The 16,907-nt window shown below is 43.7% G+C and overlaps 1 protein-coding gene across 1 annotated transcript in view; it reads right to left on the reverse strand.

Moving 5' to 3' along the window:
• PARP1 (poly(ADP-ribose) polymerase 1) overlaps window positions 1-16,907 on the reverse strand; it is a 53,169-nt gene that overhangs the window by 18,785 nt on the left and 17,477 nt on the right. Inside the window, exons 5-12 of the mRNA XM_065400754.1 lie at window positions 12,113-12,209; window positions 9,904-10,020; window positions 8,763-8,939; window positions 7,598-7,739; window positions 6,012-6,152; window positions 4,914-5,156; window positions 3,409-3,477; window positions 1,272-1,404 (exon numbers count right to left, since the gene is read on the reverse strand). Of these exons, the coding sequence (XP_065256826.1) occupies window positions 1,272-1,404; window positions 3,409-3,477; window positions 4,914-5,156; window positions 6,012-6,152; window positions 7,598-7,739; window positions 8,763-8,939; window positions 9,904-10,020; window positions 12,113-12,209 (1,119 nt within the window). The remainder of the gene's footprint in view (window positions 1-1,271; window positions 1,405-3,408; window positions 3,478-4,913; window positions 5,157-6,011; window positions 6,153-7,597; window positions 7,740-8,762; window positions 8,940-9,903; window positions 10,021-12,112; window positions 12,210-16,907) is intronic.

A 16,907-nucleotide genomic window follows, 5' to 3' on the forward strand; every position in this document is an offset into this window, starting at 1 on the left:
TCCCATTTGTGTGGTTGCCCAATGTCATCTTCTATGGCGCTACAACTCCACTGTCTATATCCAGTCACTGCTGTGGCTAATTTTTGCTCTGTGAAATGTGGAAACTGAACAGAATAATGCAAATGTCAACTTATTATGGTCATACATTTTGAAAACAGACACTATGAAATCCTTGTTAAGCATGCACAACTTTAAACTAAACTATTCACTAATTAGGCAAGACTCCAAATCCTAGTCTAAATTTAAAAAAGAGAGACAAACTACAATCATTTACAAGTCCGGCTGTGGTACTGGCACCATCTTAAAGAGTTTTTGCATGACTTGTAGAGATACGATTAATCATTTTTTTGATTTGTCAGCACTGAATACCAGTCCTGAAATTTCATCACATACTAATCACAAATCCAGATATGGGAACTGGTAACAAGAGTCCAATTTGAAGTACAAGTCATCCACAGCTGAAATAGGCAGCTTATCTGCAGCCCTTAGCTTACCTTGGTTATTGTGCAGTCTCTCTGCTCCAAGAGAATCAATTTTCCCCAAGGCCCTCTTGACTGCACCTTCCTCAATAGTATAGCATGTGCACAATTCTGAGGTATGCTTGGCTGAGACTGGGCATGATGCTTCCTGGCCCTTTTCAATGCACCTTGCCAAGCCTCAGGGTACTGGTTTCTACATGCTTCACAGAAACTGAGCTAGCCTCCAGAGGCTTCGCAGTCAGCTCATACCAAACAGGAGTTAGAGAAAAAAATGCAACCTGCACGTCTCTTCATAAACCATGTCCCAAAATTAAAATGGGCACACTCGTGCCAAATCCTGCCTTGCTGCTCTTGAATGCTGAGACACCGGTCCCAGGACATTATAGTTTGGGTGGTTCATCATTTAATTAACCCTAATTCTATATCTAAAAAACCCCAACTGCTCAATCTGAGATGTTTTCACTATCAGTGGAATTGAGCACAAACCAGACTTGCTCAGGTGCTTATCAATTCCTAATTTCCATTTCATCCTGTAGGTTTACTTTTTTCACCTCACTCTATTCAGCAAAAATGAAACTAGATTGGTCAGTTTCACTTCCATGTTCTCATGCACTTACGGGATGTTGCTCTGTTTGGGTTTCCAGAACTACAAAGGAACATTTCCATACAGAACAAAACAACATCACAGAAATTTTTAAAAGAAGTCATGAAGACATTTCTATTTATACTTGGCATTTGTAAAAAAAAACGTACTGTAAAAAACCCCACATTTCCATGGGAAATTAAACCCACCTGATTTCTCTGTCATCCTCCAGTAGCTGCAGTTTGTAATAGGAATTGGTTCCTCTGACGATATCTACCAGGCCGAGCGTGGCACTGAAGATTTTACCACTCTTTTCAAAGACATGAGCAGAGTCCTCCAAACCTATGAAGAAAGGTAGTGAATTAGAGCCAGGGTGAGGTAGTCATTCTGTATCTCCTTTCCTTATTCAGACTAATTTTGTGTATGCAGACTTAACCAAGAGATGTTAAGACCCACACGGGCACAAAACTGGATGACTGGGCAACAAAATGGCAGATGAAATTCAGTGGTGATAAGTGCAAAGTAATGCACATTGGAAAACATAATCCCAATTATACATATAAAATGATGGGATCTAAATTAACTGTTACCACTCAAGACAGAGATCTTGGAGTCACTGTGGATAGTTCTCTGAAAACATCCACTCAATGTGCAGTGGCAGTCAAAAAAGCAAACAGAATGTTGGGAATCATTAAGAAAAGGATAGATAATAAGACAGAAAATATCATACTGCCTCTATATAAATCCGTGGTACACCCTGTGGTGGGGCAGCTGCCCCACGCCCTGAGAAAAAGGGCTGGAACAGGCCAGAGAGGTTGTGCAGGTCAGCAGCCAATCAGCAAAGGCCTGTGGAGAGCCAATCAGGGCCAGGCTGGGCCCTATATAAAGGCTGCCTAGCAAAGGAGAAGGCAGTCTCTCACTGACTAGCAAGGGAGGAGGACTGGCTCCTGAGGTAAGGAGGTAGCACCTTGGACAGAGCAGTGCTGGGCAGGCTTGGGGGAGCAGAGGAGAGCTCTGGCCCAGTTACCTGCCAGGCTGCGGTCCCTGCTAAAAAGGGTCGAGAAGGTGCACGGGGCCAAAGGGGAAGCAGCCCAGAGAAGATAGGCGGACAAGAGGAGAGTGAAGGAGGGCAGAGAGAGGCTGCCGCTACAGGGTCCCTGGGTCGGGACCCAAAGTAGCGGGTGGGCCTGGGTCCCCCATTCTCCCCTTGCACTGCACCTGGCCACAGAGGAGTGGGGCCGAGACAGACTGCTCCTGAAATGAGGGGATAGACTTTGAGGGTGAGAGTGGAATAGTGGGCACTGCCGGAGGGCAGTGTCCTGAAGAGGACGCCGCCGAGCAGGGAGCAATGCTGGTCCCAAATCAGCAGAGCAGATGACAGGCGAGACACCACATGCAGAGGGCGTTCCGCAGCTGACAAGAGCTAATTCCTGAAGCAACCAGCGGGAGGCGCCAGCAGTGGTGAGTCGACACCCCATCACACACCCACATCTTGAATACTGCGTGCAGATGTGGTCACCCCATCTCAAAAAATATATATTGGAATTGGAAAAGGTTCAGAAAAAGGCAACAAAAATTATGAGGGGTATGGAATGGCTTCCATATGAGGAGAGATTAATAAGACTGGGTCTTTTCAGCTTGGAAAAGAGACAACTAAGGGGGAATATGATAGAGGTCTATAAAATCATGACTGTCGTGGAGAAAGTAAATAAGGGAGTGTTATTTACTCCTTCTCATAACACAAAACTAGGGGTCACCAAATGAAATTAATGGGCAGCAGGTTTAAAACAAACAAAAGGAAGCATTTTTTCACACAACGCACAGTCAACCTGTGGCATTCCTTGCCAGAGGATGTTGTGAAGGCGAAGACTATAACAGGGTTCAAAAAAGAACCCTGTTCTGTTCATTCCCTCTGGGGCACCTGGCATTGGTCACTGTAAAAAGACAGGATACTGGGCTAGATGGACCTTTGGTCTGACCCATTATGGCCATTCTTACGTTCTTATGCATGGAGACAATGGAAAAGCCATTGTTATCTCTATGCATATGCAAGATGACCACCAGCATTTAAAATTTCACCAAGCAAACATTTCTTCTATGAGGCAGGGCGAAAGGTGCTGAGAATCCACAACTCCTAGGTACCTCAATGGGAACCAAAGAGAACTCACGTCTTAGGTTTGGGCTATCATGGTTCATTTGCAGAGGAGAATTTGGTCCACTGGTTGGATCATTAGCTTCCCCGGTTAGGGCTGGGTACTGACAGGGAGTGCTATGAGAACGCATGGATTCAAACTGATCAGACTCTGGCTAGGATGGTTGGAGGCACAGCTGGTTTTCTGCACTCACCTGAATCAGGATCCACTGCTGCTCCTCCTTTAACTGTTAACTTCATTTTCTTTTCAGACTTGCTGGTTCCTGAAGAAAGAGATGGGAAGACCTTAAATTTTTAATCTGATAAAACAGGATTGTCTGAAGAACTCTCCTTGAGTCAATGCTCAAGTTCTTTAAAAGCACGAGAGCAGTTTTCATTCTGTCTGGATTCACACTAACAGGTTCCACCTGTATAAAACACACTGCTCTTCTAAAGCAATGTTAGAAGTCACTGCACTTTGTCTTCCAGCTACACTGCACCTTACGTGATCTAACCTGGGGACTGACAGTCTACTGAGGTGACACCCATCTTCTCCCCTCCCCACACCAAACAGGTGGAATGTTTTAGTTATCCTGCTAGAATTTTGGTGAGTTGCTTTCATAAATTAAAACCTGGACAATTGTTTATGAACGATACATTCAGATTCTATTGCTGTGGGCCAGGCTGTTAATGCAACATACAACATGTGGTGGAAATTTTAAGTTTGGGGGTCACAAACTCTGTTCCTCACCTCTGAGCAATCAAAGGTTGGAAGGATCCATGGAGACAGCACATTCACACACCAGAGAAATGGATGGAAGAGGAAGGTATTGTGTAGCACTGGCTGTCTCTAGACAGACATTATACAAGCCTCCTTAACAGTCTCAAATGTGCCCCATTATCATGGGCTCTCAACAATGTGTGTGTACAACTTTCACACATTAGCTAGAATGATAATTCACAAGGCTGAACTCAGTGCAATTGTTTCTGAAGTTTAATTTATGTATACTGAACTTACCTACTTATCTTGGACCCTGTACCAAAGCCTATGGTTTGTACCTGACCTTGCCTATTGCTCAGATGGGGACTGTCACCAGTATTAACAGATTTATTTTGTTGAAAGAGTCACTATATTTTGGGTGTCTAGTAGAGCATGGGACTGAGAACGCAGGAATCTTGGGTTCTGCCACTCACAATATGACCCTGAGTAAGTCACCGAACATTCTGACAGAGAGCCAAATTCTCTGCTGGTGTAAGATGGGGCAGCTCTATGAAGCCAATAGGGCTGTGTGGATTTATACCAGCAGAGTGTCTCAGTGTATAAGCCTAGAGGAGAAGCAGAGTTTTTTCATTGGCTCACCCAGCATTATTTCAAACTAAGGAATACAACAGGCCGTCTCTCTCTCTCCCAGGCAAGAGTGAGCTAGAAGAGGGACAGGCAGTACGGCAGAGAGAAACTCTACGAACAGCCCGTTCGGGAGGGAGTTTGGACATTGAGGCTGGTCTGGCCTTGGGGCTTTGTTACTTGAAGAAAGAATAAGGGCCCAATTTGGGGAAAGGGGTGAGTTTGGACTATAGCCAGGGCACCTGTGCTGTGTGAGGAGCCCACCCATTCGCCCTCAGACCCTCACACAAGAGGCATGCTATGGAAGGGTAAAGCAATGCTTAAGCACATGGTAACGAACACTCCTGTGGAGACAAGAGCCATTGTGTTTTTTACCTTGTTCTTCCTTGACCTTCCCAGCACTCTTCATATTTGGGAGCCCGCTGGACTTTCCTCCCAGGGACGTCTCCGTGTGCTCCTGCTTCACCTCTGCACCCCAAGGCGAGAGCGCATGCAGCGACAGGAGCTCCTGGAAGCCCTTGCGGGAGGATTTCACGTCCTGCAGAAACTCCTCTGAGACCACCCGGACTTTGGCCTCCTTCACTTCTTCCATCTTCTTGGTCATTTTCTCAACTTCCTCTGCAAGGAGGGGGATAAGAGTCAGGGAAGCTGTAATCCAAGTTTACTGGAGCAAACGTTACAGTGACAAAGATAGTGCAGAGCTCTTCCGAAAGGCTCTGATTCTAGCCCTGCTGTGCTGGTGCAGGCTTTGTAATGTTTTAAGGAGGCGTTTTGCATGTGCTACATCCTGCCCAAAACAAAATCCCCAACAGCCTGGTCTAGGCTAAAACAAAGTTACCTGTTGCATAGTGACTTTCTAGATTTCAAACCTTGCCTCACCTCCCAACTGAGCCAGGGGCTTGGTGGGAGCTGCTCTGATGAGGCCCGTGGCAGCACCCTCCAGGCCAACTGTCTATCAGGGACATTTCTCCCCTACACCATAAGGGCCTGATACTGCACCTTTGAAGTCAACAGGAGTTTTGCTGTTACTTCAGTGGGAGCAGGACCTTACATTGAAATAGTCACAACGAGGCCATGAATGAATGCTATTAAATAGTTACGCCTCACCCCGCATTTGACACGTAGATACCTACATCAACCTCAGCTACCCGTTACATAAAAGAAGCCACCTCACAATTAAAACACAGTCTAGTCCTTTAAAATCCACAACAGGAAATATACCTATTCCTGACATCAGCTCTACTGCAGTCAGGAAAACACCAGGAGATCACTCAGAACTAACAGCACTGTAGAAAGTCTTGCTTACAAAATATATTTTTATTCACTTTTCCAAGAATATGAAAAAAACCCACTATCCAAACATGGCTCAACAGAATGTCACTTCCAGCCTTTACATAGGAATTTAACTATGGCCTTTATAATCTCCTAACTCCCAAGTCCCAAGGTTGCTGTTGATATAGCATTGTTCCTCACTTTGTGTGCTGATGCACAGGGTAGCCTTGTTCGCTGTCCCTGTCACCTTTCCGCCCAGGTCCTCAATCATAGCCTTCACTTCTTCCTTGTTCCTGGATAATTTTCCAAGGGTCAAAATCTTCATGCTGGATAATGGCTTATCTAGTTGTTCAGAAATAAAAACATCACGTAAATAAAGAGCATTGAGCACTAAACCCACAGATCCTGAATCTGATACTGCTCTGAGCGATTGTCACAACTGTTCATCCTCCCCTAGTACAGAGAACATACAAGCCAGCATAACCCAATGTACAGTAAGTTTCCTGGGAAGAGGGGTGGAGAAATGAAAAGGGTTTTAGACTGAGGACATGACTATACTGGAAGCAGACACTGCTTGCACACTGTTGGCTATGAAGTGCTAACACAGTTTCCCTTTTCCATGTACAGCAAAGGGAGGACCCAAGAGAAACCTAAAGGTAACATTTAAGCCACAAAGGGCACCTCCTTCATTGAAAAGCTGCTTTGGGGGAATTGGAGAGGCAGGATGTCGAGATGGGACCAGACTGTGAAGCAGATATGGTACTGAGCTGCCTTAGCCCTGTAACCACTCAGGATCAAAGTGGTAACACAGCTCTAGCACAATCATGTTACAGATCAAACACACCTGTAATAGGTTTTGCAGTCTAGACAGCCACAAATGCTGAAACACATCACAGTAATACTGAAGACTGTTACAAGTGCTGAGGGCTGAATAAATCAAAGTAGCTCCTACTGATAGGTAGATGGGGAATGTTGGAGGAGTCTGGGATCAAGAGGATAGAGGAAATAACCATTAAGTGAGAGAAGCCAATGACTGGTAAGCCAAGTGCAAATAAATTATTTCAAACAAGCTACCGCCCTAACAGTTTAATGTTGGATGTGGAACATGTGATTCTAAGGTCTATGGATGTTCCTCACAAAACCAAGCAAGAAGCCTCCTCATTAAATGTTTCATTTGAACCCTAGTCACACTGCCCAAGGAGTTGGATAAGCTCTGCACAAACACCGTTATAAACGTGGTAGGGAAAGGGGATCCCCAGGGGCAGTCCAACGTTTAAAACTCCTAAGTGACTTGTCAAAGCACAACCTGGATCTCAAATGTGTTTGTCCACAGACTGAAGCTGGGATCTATCCACATCAGGGTGAGGAACAGAAGAGGCTGCCTCTGCTTCTCACCATGGCGATTCAGCCTGAAGTTGGAGCAGAAGGAGGGTACAGTATATTGCACAGCACTTCAGGGACACCATGTGATTGGCCATCCACGTTCCCGCTCCTGAAGTGCAGTCCAGCAGACAAGTGACTGAGCAGAGCAACAGGAAGGAGCTTTGCAGAGTGAGCAGGTCACACACTGAAGCCATGGCTTCTCAAAAGACCAATCAAAGCCTCCTTGCCAGTGGCATGCCAGGAGAAATCCCGTAGGCAGCACTGACACCTGCCATTCCCCTCCCCACTGCCACACTAGAGAAAGCATAAAGTGAATGTTGTTTGGCTCCAACAACTGGGTAGACACATATTCCCATTCAAACCAGTCTCTCCTGGCTCTGAACACTGCCTAGCGAGTCATTTACCTGCTGGCACAGACGCCTTCTCTGTCAAAGGAGCAGAAGCTGCTGCTGGAAGCACTGCGTTCACAGCCACAGCCTCTGGAGGGAATGCTCTGTCTTGCTTTTTACACTTAAATTTCTTCAGGTAGGAGATTTCCCGGAACTCCTGGGGGGCAGCATCATAAGAAGACTTTAAAACCTACTAATACTGTCACGAAGTTAAAAGACTAAATTCAGTATTGGTCAGATCTTGGCATTTACTACTGAAAGATTCTTACATGGATCTCAACGTGGTTCACAATCAATTAATTACATAAGCCACACAACCTCCCATGCGAGGTAGGTAATTATCCCATTTTACTGATTGGGAAACTCAGGCACAGAAAGGTTAAGTGACTTGCTCAAGGTCAAAACAGCAATTTAGTGACAGTCAGGAATAGAATAAGGAGTCCTAGCACTTCCCCAACCCCTTCCCTAACTATTAGAGAACACTGCTTCCCATTATACAAGAACCTAATTCCCCAGCCACATTTGCTCTTTCTCCTCAGTGTAGTGTTTAAAACAAAAGTGGAGGAAAAACCTTGATTTTTTTCAGTTGATATTTCACCAACATTTCTGCTGCAGGATTTGTAGTTTTTTTTTTTTTTTTTTTTTTAAAGCACTCATCATTAAAAGTCATGAACACGGTCTCTGAAAATGCTTTTCCCAATTCAGAGGGAAAGCAGACGAAACTGCATAGCCGTTTGTTTTAAGACGATAATTGCTTACAGTGTTCTGGAATTCAGACATTAGCATCTGAAATTCTGAGAGCGCAGAATTAGAATCGCTTGCCTCAGTTAGAAAGGAAAAATTGAAACAGCAAAATGAGCCAGTCATTAGGAATTACACTAAAAATCACAGACACAAACCACAAGTCACTCTTGCAGCAGCAGGACAAATTGGAGAGGCCCAAAGTTCTGGAATGGAAGAAATAACATCTCTCCATCCCACTGCTACTGTAAAACAATCTCCCCTGTGCATTAGCTATGAGCAGCTCTTCCCATTCTCAGAGGCTCACAGAAGCTGCAGTATGTCCTGCCCTCTAATACCAAGCTGTGGGCATTAATATTTATTCTTCCCTTCCACGAGCAATAGAGTAATTTAAGAATTAAAAGTCCAAGTTTTAGATAGTCAAGTTTGCTGCATCTACCTTTGGGATTATCCATTCCTTCCTGTTGGGGGTCTGTGTTTTGGCAACACATTTAGTCCAGGCAGTGATGTCCCCTGAGCAGTAGTATGCATCACTCTTGAACACAAACTGCCCCTTGCACTCCTCACAGGGAAGCAGAGCTCCGAATGCCATCCCATCTGCTACTCGGTCCAAGATCTAAAGCAACACAGAAGCAAACAAATCATGCCAGGATAACAGTGGAAGCACACACAGCATACTGTGTCAGAGAATCCAGCAAACTCGCACACATCTGAATACCTTGGCCTGAAGACAAACAGTGTTACTTGTTGAATCTATAACTAGCTTATAAATAAAAGCACATTCCTCAAAACTACTTGTGGCACAAAGCCTTGACCACATGTCACTAAGTTTGCCTGCCCACACACAGGCACCCATTTGTGCCTTTGGACGGTCATCTCCTCAGGACAAGGCTTCTGCCCTGTGTCTGAGACAGCTTGTTTATTGTAAAGTGCTAAGCATGCTTCCACTGGAATAAACTAAAAATGTTGCTGGAAGATGGGTGTTACATTTGGTTACACAGTATTTGGCTGTCAATGCATAATCCATAATAATCCAGTTTTCCTCCTTGGAAAATGGTCCTTGACCATTTTAATCCTAGAGACCTACTGTAGCCATCCCACCCCATCCCATCCCTGATCCCCCTGTCCTCCGCAGCACCCTTGAGGCTTTAGCACTGTTTTAGGAAATGTAAATATTCCAAGTTAGAGATGGCTCACACCTTCCAGCGCAGATTGCAAATGCCACTTCCTATCCCATTCACAACATTGTGTGGCAACTACAGTAATTACTTATCTGAATAAGTAACATTAGGAAAGTCTTAAATGTAGTTTTAGCTTCTTTTAGTGTAATTAAACTGCTGGGAAGAAAGAGTAGATCTGATGCCACATGCCCAGCCTGCTCCCCACAGACCACCAGCAGGGCATGGAGCAGTTTACAAACCTCTGCCATGTGTTCAATCCAACTGATTTTTCTGTTCTTGAGATTTTACAATAGGCTTTCGCTTCAGACCTTTGGCTGTCATTAGCAAAATGGCTCTGAATGAACCTCACGGATTCAGACAGACAGTCACATTCATAAAGAAAATAAAACCCCAACTCACAGCAGATTCCCCAGAAGGCACTTCCTGTTTGTTGGCTATCAGCAGCTCTTTCAGGTCATTAGTGGAACAGACTTTCCTCAGCTCGTCTTTGATGCTCCAAATCAACTCTGTCTGCTCCTGTTGAGGAAAACCTGGCAGCTTGGATATTTGCAATCACTGTCCAAGAAGAGCAATCCTGAAGAAGCAGGCTACTGTCAGGCTTTCAACAAACCAGAAAGAGGCAACTAAAAGGAACACCCGCAAACAGCCCGATGCGGTTACAAGTTGTCAGGTTTCGGTGTGACTGATGAGATTGTGCGCTGTGCCTGTGTTTTTCCAGCTGTGAGGCTGCAAGTGAAAGTCAGCACCAGAGAGACAAGATGCATTTTCTCCCTCTGCTGTGCTTTTCTCTCCCCTGGTGTGTGTGTGTGTGTGTCTTGTTTTGTTTCTAGGAAATGGGATCAGACTTTAACAACAACTGCTCCAGCCCATCTCAACTAACTTCTCTTTTCCTCAGAAGGACAGTTACCACCAACTTTAATACCATCTAAGAGATTGTCAAATTGGGAGTTTAGGGGAGTCCTTTTAAAAATCCAGCTGGAGGGAAAGGGAACAATAAATGTTCACATGAAAATCTTACTTAATACTTCACATTTCAAATGCTTTAATTGTTTTTCCTTCTTTTCTGTATCTTTAATAAAAAGTCAAAAAGATGTTTATGATGTTTGCAGCAGTACTGAGCAGGCGGAGGTCTCTGCAAACCAAATCCTGAACCTTGTTTAACTCTGTTTAATGTTGGACAGTGACGGGGTCATGTTAAACACCACTGACTCTTTAGGCCCACATATTCCATCTAAATGAATACAACAGGTCACATGATAGAAGTAGAGCCCACAAATCCTGACTTGTACTGCCCGTTTTAAGCTACGAGACCACATACACACACTCCCCTATAAAAAGGGACTATAAAGATCAGTCATCCAGGCAATAAGGGAAAAATCTAGAAACTCTTCTTTTGGGACTTTCCATTGAGAGGGAGAAAAGGGATGGATAATGACAGAATGTTGGACACTAAAATATCACTTGAGACATTTCTAATAATGCACATGTATTTGTCGTCTGTGTGTTTAGGTGTGGTTTTCTCTGTGCCATGGTGATAATGGGTAGGAGATACGTACGTTAAATAATTTCTAGTTTCAGTAAAAAAGACAAATGAGTTCATCATACTAAGAAAAAAAAACATGATGAAATTAAGAGTTTAACCCAAAACCAACCCTGATTCTCAGAATGCTGAATTGTAGCAGTTAAAACCTTCCTGGTCTGTAGATTGCAAAACAGTGTGCTCTGCTAAGGATGTAATAAGTTATAATTGCAAAATAAAGCAGCAGAAAACTAAAAGGCCTTTTTGCTCTGTGTAAGCTGTGTTATGGCCATACTATTAAGACTTCAATTTCAGGAAAAGCTGCTGGTAATTTTTTCTTGAAAGATATCTATGCCAAACTTTTAATGTCTATAAAATTCTTGAAACTAAATCAGAAATTCTTTCCACTGTCTTTCGTAAACCAAATACACAAAGCTATGATTTATCAAAGTTTATACTGAAGCATTGAATAGATGAGTAACAAAAGTGTGCAACTGAGCAAGTGATATTATTTTTCATTGACCTAGTTCCAACACCTTGTCTCTGTTCAACTTCTCACATTTTATACGCTCCAAGATTTTAGGCAACAACATTCAGTTTTAATAGCATCCCTGGAGCCAGAAAGTGGCATAGAAAGGACTAAAACAAGTTCTCAACGATGAGACTTTCACCTCTAGGTCACCCGTTCAAATCCAGCCACCAACAGTGAGGACCTAAAGCGCTACCATCCAGTACCCTTTTGGTGACCCGTATGGAATGATGTGCTCTCTTATCAGGAGCAAAAAGGGCTCCACAGCACAAGTGTCTTTATATCTCTGAGGGGCCACGGTCTGAATGGGCTTGCATAGTGAACTAGCATCTCACCACTTCACAGATGAAGCATACTAACAGGACAGCATGAGGGACGCTTGCATTGCTGCGGTTCACACTCTACTTGTGTGAATAAATAAGACTCTAGATCCTGTAGCTGTGAATAAATAGGACTCTACATGCCATGGCTGTCACCATTCAACCCAACACCCTTCAACAGCATTACATTCCCTTTTGGAAAGAAAGTTTTAGAAGTTTGGGCTAGCTCAAACAACAAACCTTCAACAGCTTCTCCTGCTTGGATTCTCTGTCTTTTTCTTTTTTCTGTTTCTTTTTTGAGGTCACATTTCCATCCACCTCATCTCCTTTTCTCTTTCTAATGGAGAAACACACACAAAGGGAAGTCATTCATAAGTGTTTGGCAGCAACTACCAGAGCTCAGTCTGATCACAGTGAATTGAAACTGAACACTTCGTACAGACTAACTTTTTGATTGGTGCAACGCTAGTTCATTTTTCCTTCCTGCTAGATCTTAAATGCAATATAAATGTATTATCTGCTGAAAAATTCTAGACTCCACAATGGAAAATCATGACCAGACTATGCCTGCTTAAAACAGTTTTCCACTGGAGACCTGTACAGACTGGCAAAAGTACATATAAAAAAATTAAATTGCATCACCCAAGAGCCTCAGGAGATATTAATCTGGGGCTGTATTAACTATTTGAAACATCTTCACTTAAAAAATAAAAAGTCAGTAGGAATCAATACATTTTCTCAGATCAATGTAATAGCTGGCACAGATACAACTCCTTACAGTAGGGACATTAGTGGATAATTTATCACCAATACCTGGCTTTTCATTTTAGACTCTGTATGAATTTAAAGTGTCATGGGTGGCAAACACAATGACCTTGGTAGGCCAGTTTTCTTTCAAAGGCCTCAATTAAAACCCATGTAGTATCAGACAGGAAAAAAGTTTATATCGGCCCCCTGGTTTTAAGCTGACACTATTCTCACAGTGTTATGACAATTCTGCACAAACAGTTTAACTGAAGTTGGCTGGAGCTGCAGTGGCTGTTGGGAATTCTAGTATAAAATGTTAGCTCAGAAAGCCAATAAAGGACTTGGGGGACTTCAAAAAGGACAAGGGGCCCCACAGAAGACAATTTACAAATTTCCAGATCCAGGCATGTCATTTTCTTGGCCACAGTGGACTTGACATATGTTCCAAAATTCAGAGTGTTTTCGCTCTTTTGGGGAGAAAGGGGGAATTTCACACAGCTCAAGGGAGATGGACCCACAATAACCCAGAGCTCAAGATAGGATGCATATACCAGTACTTTTGACCTCTGGTTTAATTCTTCCAGGTCCCCTATCATTCAAGGCCATGTTTGTTGTATTTTTAAGAACAAAGTGACTGTACCTGGGTTTGTACCACCACCTTAGATTGTAAAAATAACATTCTCTATGAAACTACTTATCACCATTTTACATGGTTTACTCTTTTTGCACTTCTGTCAGCTTTGACAATGGAAATAAACTAGCCCAATCTTGAAGTGTTTGGGGTGTAAATAATGCAGGGAAATGTTTATATTAAAGGATCCATTTTTATGAAAATTCAAAGATTCATAGAAATATTTCCATTGCATTTAGACTTTATAAAACCGGTCAAGGGTCTAGAGTTTAGCCAAACTTAGGTTTCACTTACTGTGACTCTGCAGCAGCCCTTTAAAAAGCATCTGTTACTAATTAGGAATCACACTTGTGGGGGAAATGGCTAATCCCCAGAGCCCTCAACACCATCTACCAAATTAGCACGTGAAAGCATTCACTTCCTCTCAATCTCTCTCCAATTGAGTCGCATGTTCAGATAAGTGAGGACATTAGTTTGACTGGGGTTTGTTGGCCTCAGATGGCTACACAGTAAAATGCCTGCACACCAACCATCACCTCCAGCTGGGAGGCCCAGAATGAGGCAGAAAAGCTGCACCACATTCTGGAGATCACTTGTTTCACAAAAAAAGCCACATGCTCCTTCCAACATCCCTGCAACTCACTCACCTGGATAGCTGAAATATCAAGAAAAGCACAAACTAAGAGAAAACCTGGCCTTCAACTGCCACCAGAGTGAATGAGTTCATCCAGTCCCTTCACCAAGTGAGCCAAGCCAGGAACCTATCTGGTGACCTCCTACATGGGGCAGTAGGTTTTATGTACTAGCTGCAAAGATTAAAGTCTTTTGGAAGTTCTGCAAAATTGTCACCTGCACCAAACCTAGCCTGTGCAAAAAGTTATCAGCTCAGGCCCAGTTCAGCAAAGCACTTTGTGCTTCAGCTCATTACATTCTTTGACTAGGGAAGAAGTACACCTCTACCCCGATATAACACGAATTTGGATATAACGCGGTAAAGCAGCGCTCTGGGGGGGCGGGGCTGCGTGCTCCGGCGGATCAAAGCAAGTTCGATATAACGCGGTTTCACCTATAACGTGGTAAGATTTTTTGGCTCCCGAGGACAGCGTTATATCGGGCTAGAGGTGTATGTGTTGAACTTTCAGGGACATGCTCAAGTGCTTTGTTGAATCAGCAGGTTAATATCTAAAATGTCTCCTTTTTGGCAAGGGGAAAGTTAAGCAACACTCTTATGTAGTAATCAGACTTTCCCCCGCAATCAGAGTCAGCACATGAATAGCCAGAAGCCGAATACACCACTGAAAGGCACTGCAGTCAAGGCACTGTGCCCACACATTCCATCAGCTCATGAAGTCTTTGGATGGTTCTCCTCAGTCATATGCAGCACTGGATTACTCTCTCCTGGTACAGGAATTAATGTAGGTCAAAAGTTAACATCTGGACAGCAGATAGCAAGAGGCTTGCTTAAAAAGACTGGCGCCTATGACCAACTGACATAAGCCACCGCCAGAAATGTTCCACTTTCTCCTCACCTTCCTACCGGATACAAGGGGTTTATTTAAACTTTTGGAAAGCTGATGGAGGAAGAGGGCTGAGAAGGACTGGCATACTGTATCCTGGCTCTTCTGATCACCACATCAGCCATCCAAGCTCAGACCTTCCTTGCAGAGAGAAGAACATATGAAAAATACTAACAGCAGTGGAGATTCTGGGGCAAAACCAGCAGCCAGTTTGAAAAGGGAGAAATGCAAAGACCATCACCTCAGTCTGCCCTCTTCAAAGCATCTACTGATTGTTCTTGTTCCTTGTGTGAGTGGTTAATATAACACTGCAATTAAACCAACCCTGCCCAGTGGCATCTGGAAGGCAGCCTCTCTTTCCCCAGTAAAAGCTGCCTCAAACAAACAGCAATTTCTACTCTACAAAGATAAATGTACAAGAGAATTCTAGGGCTATGGGCATTTACTCTTTATATATTTAGAACATACGCTAGCTGATATTCAAATGAGGTGCAGCCCGCCAATGTAGCCCTCAGCACTAAGCATCAGTGCTCCCTACAAGGTGAACCTTTTAGCACACAGCCACAACCTTTTTCTTGTGCTGTTGCAATGTGGTATTGTCAGGCAAAGTGTCCAGCAAATCCATCTACCTACTTTACACCCCTAAGACTAGAAATGAAAACCCAGAGCACATACAGGAAAATCGGGTGTTGTGCTTAGATTGTATTGGGCTGGGACTCAGAAGATCTGGGTTCCAGCACCAACTCTGCCACTGAATCATTGTGTGACCATGGGAAAGCTTCAACTACAGCAGACCAGAAAGACAGGGAACAGTTGCATAAAGTTTTCCTCCCATTTTGATACACATTTTATTTAGATAGAAGACTACCAGCCAGCTCTTGCTATAAACTCTGTGCCTCAGTCCCCCACCCCACAATCTGTAATATGCAGACAATCTGTAATTGTGTCCCTCACAAGAAGTGCTGCAAGACTTAGTTCCAGAATGTGTGCAATGCTCCTTGAGCTCCTCAATGGAGGGTGTGATGGAAGCGCAAAGGATGCGTGCAGTATTCCAGTCACAGACACAACATTTGGGTCCAAACAGAGCTCTGAAAAGGGAAGCCAAAGGCTTCATTGTTAAAATCTCATCTGGTTTAATAAAAGGTGCATCAGAGACAAAGATGTTCAGTTCATTTCTCCTGCATGAACTAATGTGTGAGGCAAGTCTTCTGGGACATTAGCTTCTCCAGTCAATCACGCCAGTTTTGGGCTTCAAGAGAATTTCTTCCTATCTCTTTGCAAAAGGCCAGCAGCGAGAAAGCAAGGGAATTCTACATTACTCCCAATGCTTGCTAGACTCCTTTTCTACATGCACAGCTACTTTCTTGGCTGATCCTTAGAACCCGTGGCTTGACCACCTAGGATGAACAGCAGGATAAAAGGTACTAGAGTTGAAAGACTAGCTGGCACACTAGCTGGATTTGGCACCTTCATGCCCACAGCGTTTGCTGCTGTCCAACCTCTACATGAACAAAGACTACAGGGTCAGAAACCTTGGTATGGGACCTCAGTTTGCTGCACCCTACATCACCAGGCTAAATTATTTTCCATTGTGATTCTAGGTTCATGTTTTATTTATACAGCAACTTGGCAAACAAATCCATGGCCTCGGAGTGTAAATGCTTCACAGTTCAAGTAGAATCACCAAAATCCCCTGGAAAGGAGAGCCAAAGCAGACAAGAGCAAACATTTACACAGTGAAACTTTTTATGCTCTGCCAAAGGTACTAAGCAAACCCGTCATATACTGATCCAACTAGATTGATGTGTTACTCTGTGCAAAGCAGAACACATACCACAGCACAAAGCCTACCTGAAAACTGCATGCAAATGTAGACTTTCAGCTCTCTGCACCTGAGAATGGTAAAAGCTCATAAGGGTAAAGATGGCCAATTCCCTGGCACTACCTAGCAATAATTGTGTTCGTCACAATCGATGAACTGTAACTGCTGTAACTCAGATATTCTGAGAATTCACTGCATCTGGGAAAGCGTTCGTTAGGAAGGTGAGCAGACTGGTATAAGAGGGACTTAAGTAATGTATAGCACAGACCAGTGTTTCTCAAACTTGTACTGGTGACCCTTTCACATAGCAAGCCTCTG

This window comes from Emys orbicularis, chromosome 3, assembly GCF_028017835.1.
Source record: "Emys orbicularis isolate rEmyOrb1 chromosome 3, rEmyOrb1.hap1, whole genome shotgun sequence".
Taxonomy (NCBI): domain Eukaryota; kingdom Metazoa; phylum Chordata; order Testudines; family Emydidae; genus Emys; species Emys orbicularis.